A 9685-nucleotide genomic window follows, 5' to 3' on the forward strand; every position below is an offset into this window, starting at 1 on the left:
TGTATATTAATTAATTATAATATTCACATTAATCTCGTATAAATTTTTTTTTAATATTATGAAAATCTATATATGACTGAATCTAATAAAAAATGAATCTAAATAACAAGTAAAAAAATGAGCAATGACAATGTCCAGTGCACATCATAAAAAGACTAGATTAGAATGTCCAACATTGTTTCTAATTCTTGTATTTTTCTCGTTTAACTATTGAAAACACAACCTGCTACTGCATCTCTTATAAAGTTGTGTTTTTCTAATGAGTAGATCCTTGAGAAGATCTAACCTATGATGATATTATGAATAAAAATGGCTATTTAAAATATTATAGGTCTTAGAAGTGGATTCCATTTGTTTATTTTTATGAGATATGATATAAAGTTGTTTGAATATAGGATTAATTGCTTAAAAAACTTTACATATTTTATTAATTAATTATTATATTAATGTTAATATCAATACAAAATTATATTTTAACATTATAAAAATAAAAATATTTAATATTTAATATTACAACGAGTATATAAAACGTGCACGTACTAAAAAAAATATATTTCTATTTTATGCTGAAAAAGAAAAAGAAATTTCTATTTTTAATTTTGAGTTCCGAAAAAAGAAAAATATCATTTTCTTTTTCCCTAGGGACCCTGCTCTGTTTGACCCTTTTAAATAAATGCTCTCTTATAACATCTTTGGGTTAAATCTCAAATTCAGTTCAAGTCTCTTTGTGGCATGGATCAAACACTCTTATACCTTCCCTTTCTTGTTTTTCTACCCATTTTTTTCATTTTTTTAAAGAAAATCTGCTTTCCACCATTAAAACAAGGTCGTCTTCCTCCAGGCCCCAGGCCATGGCCTATCTTAGGAAACATTCCTCATATTGGGAAAAAACTACATATTTCATTGACAAACATTGCCAAAGTCCATGGCCCGTTAATTTCACTCAGGCTAGGCAATCAACTTGTCATCGTTGCCTCTTCATCCAAGGCAGCTATTGAAATTCTGAAATATAATGATCGTTTGCTTTCTGCTAGATCTGTACCAAAAGCAGTTCCTCGTAAGAGCCATGTTCTTGAACGCATATCTCTCGTTTGGAATCCCACATGCAATGAACAATGGAAGTCCTTCAGAGCCTTGTGTAGGACTGAACTTTTCTCTGCCAAAGCAGTTGAATCACGGGCTTCTTTGAGGGAAAATAAAATGACAGAAATGGTAGAATATCTAAGTAGCAAAGAGGGAGAAGAAGTTAATATTGGAGAAGTTGTGTTTGCTACGGTTTTTAATACAATTTCTAATCTTCTATTTTCTAAGGATCTTATTAGCTTGCAAAATCAAGGATTGAAAAGTTTTTTGTGGAAAATGATGGAGTTGGGCGCTGCTCCTAACGTTGCAGATTTTTATCCCACATTTGCAGAGTTAGATCCTCAGGGTATTAGAAGAGCAATCTCAGAGTGTCTTAAAGAAATGTTTGGCATATGGGAAATTTATATCAAGGAAAGAAGGGAAAGACATGCAAATGCACATCATGTTTCCAGTACAGACTTCTTAGATGTGTTCCTTTCAAATGGATTGGATGATGATCAAATCAACTGGCTGGTTATGGTAAGCAAATATTTCCTTTACCAAAAAAATGGTTTGGATTTTGAATAAAAAAAAGTCCAGACAGAAATTTTCGATTCAAAATTGAGACAGAAACAGGCAAACCCTTTATGGGGACTAGGATCGAACAGGAAACAGTTGAATCATAACTTATAGTGAGTGAAATTAAAGTATAATTGTTATGTTGCAGGAATTATTCAGTGCTGGTGTGGACACTACTACCACAACTGTTGAGTGGGCAATAGCCGAGCTTCTCAAGAACAAACAAGCCATGAAAACAATTCAGCAAGAGCTCGAAAGAGATATCAATAGAAACCCAATTCAAGAATCTCAAGTTTGTCAACTTCAATATTTAAATGCATGCGTGAAGGAAACCTTGAGATTACACCCTCCTGCTCCATTGATGATTCCTCACTGCTCTACCGAGGCCTGTGAACTTATGAATTTCGTGGTGCCAAAAAATACTCGAGTATTAGTAAATGTTTGGGCAATTGGACGTGATCCCTTTATTTGGGAAGATTCAGACCTTTTTAAACCTGAAAGGTTTCTCGACTCTGGTTTAGACTTTAAAAGCCAAAACTTTGACTTCTTACCTTTTGGTTCCGGAAGAAGGATATGCCCAGGGCTACCCATGGCTACAAGGCAACTTCCATTGATTTTAGCCTCCTTAATATATTGTTTTGATTGGTCTCTTCCAAATGGTGAAGACCCTGCTCTGCTAGACATGAATGATAAGTTTGGTATAACATTACAGAAGGAGCAACCTTTGCTCATTGTTCCTAAAAGAAAACTATAAAAACTATTAGTTGCATGCTTGTGCCTTATATTGTAATTTTCTTATTAGATTATATTCACTTTTTCTTTTTCATTATTGTTTTTTATCTTAATTAAGATATTTGTTGCATAAAATTTAAATAAAATTGAGCGGTTTAAATGCGATTTCAGTTTAATAATTTAAACACTTCGATAATCAAAAGGCAATAATTATAAATTTTAAAATCGAAATGGGTCTTGTACCCAAAAGGGTAGGTTATAAGGATGCTCATGATAATTTATGCATATAATTTTGGGGATTTACTTAGAAAATTAGTTAGTTAAAGTTCATTTTGAAAAGAATAATTTAGTTATGTTTTGCTCTCCCTGGGTGTAAAAGTGCAGGCATTAATTGTTTTGATCATACAAAAGCAAAAGTAAGAGGCATTATCGACATTTCAGCATGCCTAAAGCAAGGTAAAAAATACAGAGGATTCTGATGGCCAGTCTGTAGGCTATGCTTTGAATTAACTTTAAGTGTTTTTTTTTTTTTTTAAAGTTTTTGTTTTATGTTTATCTTAGTAAGGTTTTGGATCTATTTACTCCATGAGTTGAGTTCAAACTTGACTTTCTCTTAATGAGTTGAACTCAAACTTAAATTTCAAAATTCAAGTTCGAGCTGATAATCAACTCTGCCCGACTCATTTCAAAATTTAAGTTTTTTTTGAAGTTTTTGTTTTATGTTTATCTTGAATTAACTTTAACATTTTTTATTAAATGTTTTGAGATCTGTTTCAACTGACTTTATAGGTGTTGCGAGATTGTTTTTCTTTTAAATTAATAATTATTGCATTTTTTTTTTTGTTTAATTTGAATATGTATTTATTAATAGAAAAGTAAAAAATTAGTTGTTGATTATATTTTGCTGATCTATACATAATTAAAGTTTTGAATCCATTTGCTTTTTAACGAGCTGAATTCAAATTTAATTTTTTCTTAATGAGTTGAATTTAAACTTAAATTTTAAATTTTAAAATTCAAGTTCGAGCTCGTACTCAGACGTGGCCCGACTCATTTCCGGCACTAATATTTATTTATTAATCTTTTATTTACCAAATTCTCCACTTGCTAGCTAATGGACGTATACTTCAATTTTCACTTGCTAATTATTGCACTATGGAAAGATTGGCCCACTATGGAAAAACTTTATAATGAACTGTGATATCGATAGATTTGAATCACAGTCCAATAAAAATGTTACGAGTTGCTACTTATCACTTGTAGTCGCTACAAAATTAACTAGTTATCACTCATTCATTTTATTCTTTGGAGATTTAGGATGTGCTGTTAGGGAAGATCGGAGTAATTTTTTAGAAAATTTTTTTAAAAAATTGAAAAAAAGAGTTTTGCGTTCAAATCAGTTAATTTTTTATTTGAAAAACTAAAAAAATTAATTTTTTACTTTTTTAAAATTTAACTAATGTTTAAAAAATAGCTTTAAGTTGTTTTTCAGGTTTTCCTTTATAATAAAAGATATGTTTCCCAACTGTTTTTCATTTTATAAAATGAAATTTTCATAATTGATGTTATAATATCTATAAATGATTTTTTCTATTAAATATTTTCATTGAATAAAAAAAATATTTAAATAACATAAAAAATTATATCATGCTTTAATATATAATTAATTTTATTATTACAGATATATTATATCATTTATTTTTTAAAAAAATTTACAAAATAAGAAAAATTGATATTATTATTATAAATAATAGATAATGAAAATTTAAAATATTTTAAAAAAAAATTTCTAAAGTTAGTTTATAATATTTTATTTTAATTATTAAAGTTATGAATAATGTTTGTGAAATTTTTAAATTAAAATATAATTTTTTACATTATTATCAATTGAATGCATTTTTCATTTTCTGTTTTCTAATTTTTATTTTCTAAAAAAATAGAAAATAGAAAAAAAAAGTATTTTATATAAGTAAACATACCCTTAGTTTTTGATATTTGAATCTCTGTATTTTAGTTAATCAAAATCTAAAAATTCAATTCACTTTGAGAGTGGAGGAGATGTAAAATTTGTTTGTTTTCAAAATTAACCACAAGTCACCATTTTGGAATATTAATTCTCTAAAATTTTATTTAGTTAAAAGGAAAAAAAGAGGTTATCTAAACTTTTGGAAGGATTATTTGAGTTACTAATTGACTGTGATTGTTTTTTAATTTATAAATTAATATCAACTCTATATCTGTATTTATTTTTTTAAAAATAATTAATCAAACAATATATAAATATGAGAACAGTCTTGGCACAATTTTTTTTTTAGTATTGAGAGATGGATGCGAATCTAAATATACTGCCAGATTGTATAAACATTTACTATTAGATTATGTCTTGGCATGCTGCCAAATACAATTTTAAAATAAGTCTACAATAAATTCAGACCACATATGAATCGCGAAAAGCTCAAGTATAACTTGGTCAAAAACGTTCTGGTCATAATTGGATTGGAAATTAAGTAGACCACTTTGAATATGCTCTGTCAAGGATTCAATTAACCGGTCACCCTTGTAACTCATATGGAAACACTTCATCACATTTCTTATCACTTGGGGAAAAATTATCTGAAATAGAGATTAATAGTTATAGTATCAATCCATTAGAATGATTTATTTTTACTGCTTGATCAAATTATCAAAATTTGAGTATAAATGAGCTAAAACTTAAATTATCAGAAATTGCTTATAGTTCTTTGTCTTTAGAGCTTTGTTCTAAAGAAATTTGTGTTGCAGGAACTATTCAGTGCTGGTGTGGACACTACTACCACAACGGTTGAGTGGGCAATGGCGGAGCTTTTCAAGAGCAAACAATCCATGGCAACACTTCAACAGGAGCTAAATACAAAAATTAATAGAAACCCAATTCAAGAATCTCAAGTTTCTCAACTTCCATATTTGAATGCATGTGCGAAGGAAACCTTGAGGTTGCACCCACCAGTTCCATTCCTAGTTCCTCACCGATCTACTGAGCCCTGCGAAATTATGGATTGCAACATTCCAGAAAATACTCGAGTATTAGTAAATGTTTGGGCAATTGGATGTAATCCCTTTATTTGGGAAGATTCAGAACTTTTTAAACCTGAAAGGTTTCTTGACTCTAGTTTAGATTTTAAAAGTCAAAACTTTGACTTCTCACCTTTTGGTTTAGGAAGGAGAATGTGCCCTGGACTGCCTATGGCTACAAGGCAACTTCCATGGATTTTAGCCTCTTTAATACATTGTTTTGATCGGTCTCTACCAAATGGTGAAGATCCTACTCTGCTAGACATGAACGATAAGTTTGGCATAACATTACAGAAGGAGCAACCTTTGCTCATTCTTCATAAAAGAAAATTATAAATTACGTGACAATGCATTTTTATTTTTTTATTTTTTATAATACAATGGTTGTGTTTTTAGCTAAATTTAAATTATGTTTAGTATATACTCAGATGAAATAGACTGTATGCAAATGCTTTTTTGTTCAAACTTTGAACTACAAATGCATTTTATTGAATTATTTAATTAGTTGTATGCTTGTACTTTGTTTGTTGGATTATATTCATTTTTTTTTCATTATTGTTTTTTTTTTCAATTTTATTAAGGTATTTATTGCATAAAATTTTTTTAAAATATAAATGGTTTGAAATTTAAACGCATCCTCAAATTCAATAAATTTTGGCAATTTAATGACTAAAAGGAAATAATCATGAATCGTTAAATGAGAATAGTCTCATACTCAAAAGGTTCTGAAAATACTTGTAGTAATATAAAAAAGAAAAAGCCAACAATTACATATGAGTTTTGGATTAATAATAAAAAGGCACAAGCATGAAAAAAAATGCATTGTAAGAGGGCAAGAAGAATTGGTCTGCAATTTATCATTTTATTTTAGGAACAATGAACAAAGGTTGCTCCTTCTGTAATGTTATGCCAAACTTATCAGTCATGTCTAGCAGAGCAGGATCTTCACCGTTTGGAAGAGACCAATCAAAATGATGTATTAAAGAGGCTAAAATCATTGGAAGTTGCCTTATAGCCATAGGTAGTCCTGGGCATATTCTCCTTCCTGAACCAAAAGGTAAGAAGTCAAAGTTTTGACTTTTAAAGTCTAAACCAGAGTGAAGAAACCTTTCAGGTTTAAATAGTTCTGAATCTTCCCAAATAAGGGGATCACGTGCAATTGCCCAAACATTTACTAATACTCGAGTATTTTTTGGCACCACGAAATTCATAAGTTCACAGGCCTCAGTAGCGCAGTGAGGAAGCAAAAATGGAGCAGGAGGGTGTAATCTCAAGGTTTCCTTCACACATGCATTTAAATATAGAAGTTGAGAAACTTGAGATTCTTGAATTGGGTTTCTATTAATTTCTGTTTCTAGCTCCTGCTGAAGTGTTTTCATGGCTTGTTTGTTCTTCAAAAGCTCAGCTATTGCCCACTCAACTGTTGTGGTAGTAGTGTCCACACCAGCACTGAATAATTCCTGCAACATAAAAATTATATTAATTAGTTTAAATATTTTCACTTACTAAAATAAACCCTAATAGAACTAAGACTTAAATCAGGTCCAATAGGTTTTGATTCAGTCTCGCGATTGAACTGTTTCCTGTCTAAAACTAGTCCTGATAAAGGGTTTGCCTGTTCCAGTCCCTATTCTGTTTTGATCCCTTTTTTACTACGCAACCTTTTCTCTTTCTTTTCATTTGTACCAGAACCGACTTTATTAAAGCCAATGATTTTCGATTGATTTGGTCATAAAATATCTAGGGAAAGACCGAAATCTAAACTAGCCCCTTGATTTCTGGTCCGATTACGATCGAAATTTCTGGACCAATTCTAGTGTAGACTTTTTTTTTTTTATTCGAAATATGTGCATTTGCAAACCATTAACACTGATCCAAAAGTATCATCTCGTGCCCATAACACGTATCATGACAAACCGCGATTTAAGTAACATTGATCCAAACCACTTTCAAAAAAAATTACTAAATAAACTTTCAGTAGAGGAAATGTATGCGTACCATAAACAGCCAATTGATTTGATCATCATCCAATCCATTTGAAAGGAACACATCTAAGAAGTCTGTACTAGAAGCATTATGTGCATTTGCATGTCTTTCTCTTCTTTCCTTGATATAAATTTCACATATGCCAAACATTTCTTTAAGACACTTTGCCATTTGTCTTCTAATACCCTGAAGATCCAACTCCACAAATATGGGATAAAAGTCTGCCACATTAGGAGCAGCAGCCAACTCTATCATTCTCCACAACAAACTTTTCAATCCTTGATTTTGCAAGCTCATGAAATCCTTGGAAAATAGAAGATTAGAAATTGTATTAAAAACTGTAGCAAACACAATTTCTCCAATATTAACTGCTTCTCCCTCTTGGCTACTTAAATATTCTATCATTTCTGTCATTTTCTTTTCCCTCAAAGCAGTTTGTGCTTCAACTGCTTTGGCAGAGAAAAGTTCAGTCCTACACAAGGTTCTGAAGGACTTCCACTGATCATTGCATGTGGGATTCCAGACCAGAGCTAAGCGTTCAAGAACATGGCTTTTACGAGGAACTGCTTTTGGTATAGATCTAGCAGAAAGCAAACGATCATTATGTTTCAGAATTTCAATAGCTGCCTTCGATGAAGAACCAACAATGACAAGTTGAGTGCCTAGCCTAAGTGAAATTAAAGGGCCATGGACTTTGGCAATGTTTGTCAATGAAATGTGCAGTTTTTTCCCAATATGAGGAATGTTGCCTACGATAGGCCATGGCCTGGGGCCTGGAGGAAGACGACATTGTTTTGATGGAGGAAAGCAGATTTTCTTGAAAAAAATGAAAACAATAGGTAGAAAAACAAGAAAGGGAAGGTATAAGAGTGTTTGATCCATGCCACAAAGAGACTTGAACTGAATTTGAGATTTAACCCAAGATGTCATAACTCAGCATTTATTTCAAAGGATCAAACAGATCAGGCTTCTCTAGGGAAAAAAGAAAATGATTTTCTTAGAGATCCCAAAATATAAATATATATATATATATATATATATATATATATATATATATATATATATATATATATATATATATATATATATATATAGTTGATCCATCACAGCTAGTTGATGTCATTTTTTATTTTGTATATATATATATATATATATATATATATATATATATAAATCTTACATTTGACTATCAATTTATTCAATGTTAAATAAATTACATTTTACATTAACATTTTCACAGTTATTGGATGTATATATTAATTCATTAAACTTCAATTTTAAAATTTAATGTATACAATGCTATTTAAAGATTCTGCAGCCCTACTTTATATTGAAAATAATTATTTATTTTTAGTATTAGTGATTTGTCAACTCTAATTTATATTACTACAAACCAAAAGAATCTGATACTTATAAATCCAAAAGATTAAGGCTTGAAAGCGTGAACTGATAAGATACGTAAGCTAAGAGTAAATTTTGTGTAACGAGTTTCGTTTTTTTTTTTTTTTTTTTCTTTCCCTTTTTGGCAATATTATGGTAGCATTAATCAACTTTTATGCATAGTAATAAGTCTATTTCTCCAATCCTTTTATATATACAAGTGAGATGACTATGAAATTTGTTGTCTCAGGCATGAAACAGTATAAAAATAAAAATAAAAAAGAATAATAAGATCAATTCTGAATTTATGTTAGAGGGATTTCAAATTTTTTTAGAAAAAGTTTAGAAATTTTAGAATTTTATTGACATATAAAAGCAATTTTGATTTTTTTTTTCTTGTAATTAATAATTAGAATCATTTAAACTTAGACAAAAGAGCTTAAATAGATTACTTTCTTTTTAATAGTCTTATTATTAAAATAAAGTCAGAAAAAACTAAATATTTTTTTACTTGAATCTGCCAGCAGATTCATTACTGGCAAGCTTGAATCTGACACAACCAAAAAATATATATATATTTTTTTCAATTAATTTATTATTTTTTTAGTCAATTACTTCTATCTACAGTTTCACCTCTCCCCATACCACGTTGTGTTTGACAATTATTTTAGTAATTAATTTGTTCTAAAAAATTATCTTTCAACTTCCAGTTGATGAAAGAATTGGAACAAAAATGCATTGTTTCCCAATTCTTTTATAACGAGACCTTTCACAGGATGTCAAACACTTGCCATAACTTGCTTAAAGATCAAGATATTGATGGATTTTTCAGGAAGCAAACGATCAACTACACAGAATTGCCACTCCGATTTTTGGACTGATTCGTCATGTCCTT

General features: G+C 29.9%; 2 protein-coding genes and 1 pseudogene across 2 annotated transcripts; 2 read left to right on the forward strand and 1 right to left on the reverse strand.

The window, feature by feature from the left end:
• Nucleotides 1–678: 678 nt before the first annotated feature.
• LOC105637211 ((S)-N-methylcoclaurine 3'-hydroxylase isozyme 1-like) lies at nucleotides 679–2470 on the forward strand. The gene is made up of 2 exons (XM_089721003.1): nucleotides 679–1602; nucleotides 1790–2470. Exons 1-2 carry the CDS (start codon nucleotides 733–735, stop codon nucleotides 2393–2395), a joined length of 1476 nt encoding a protein of 491 aa, XP_089577129.1. The 5' UTR covers nucleotides 679–732; the 3' UTR covers nucleotides 2396–2470.
• Nucleotides 2471–5205: 2735 nt separating this feature from the next.
• On the forward strand, nucleotides 5206–5760 carry LOC149496009 ((S)-N-methylcoclaurine 3'-hydroxylase isozyme 1 pseudogene; annotated as a pseudogene).
• A 470-nt stretch (nucleotides 5761–6230) lies between these two features.
• LOC149496010 ((S)-N-methylcoclaurine 3'-hydroxylase isozyme 1-like) lies at nucleotides 6231–8367 on the reverse strand. The gene is made up of 2 exons (XM_089721864.1): nucleotides 7423–8367; nucleotides 6231–6884 (listed from the first exon to the last, which is right to left on the reverse strand). The coding sequence occupies exons 1-2, from the start codon at nucleotides 8338–8340 to the stop codon at nucleotides 6282–6284; spliced, it is 1521 nt and encodes a 506-aa protein (XP_089577990.1). The 5' UTR covers nucleotides 8341–8367; the 3' UTR covers nucleotides 6231–6281.
• Nucleotides 8368–9685: the final 1318 nt, after the last annotated feature.

The sequence above is a fragment of the Jatropha curcas genome, chromosome 5 (genome assembly GCF_041381405.1).
Source record: "Jatropha curcas cultivar XTBG-Jc1 chromosome 5, XTBG_Jcur_1.0, whole genome shotgun sequence".
NCBI classification, from domain to species: domain Eukaryota; kingdom Viridiplantae; phylum Streptophyta; class Magnoliopsida; order Malpighiales; family Euphorbiaceae; genus Jatropha; species Jatropha curcas.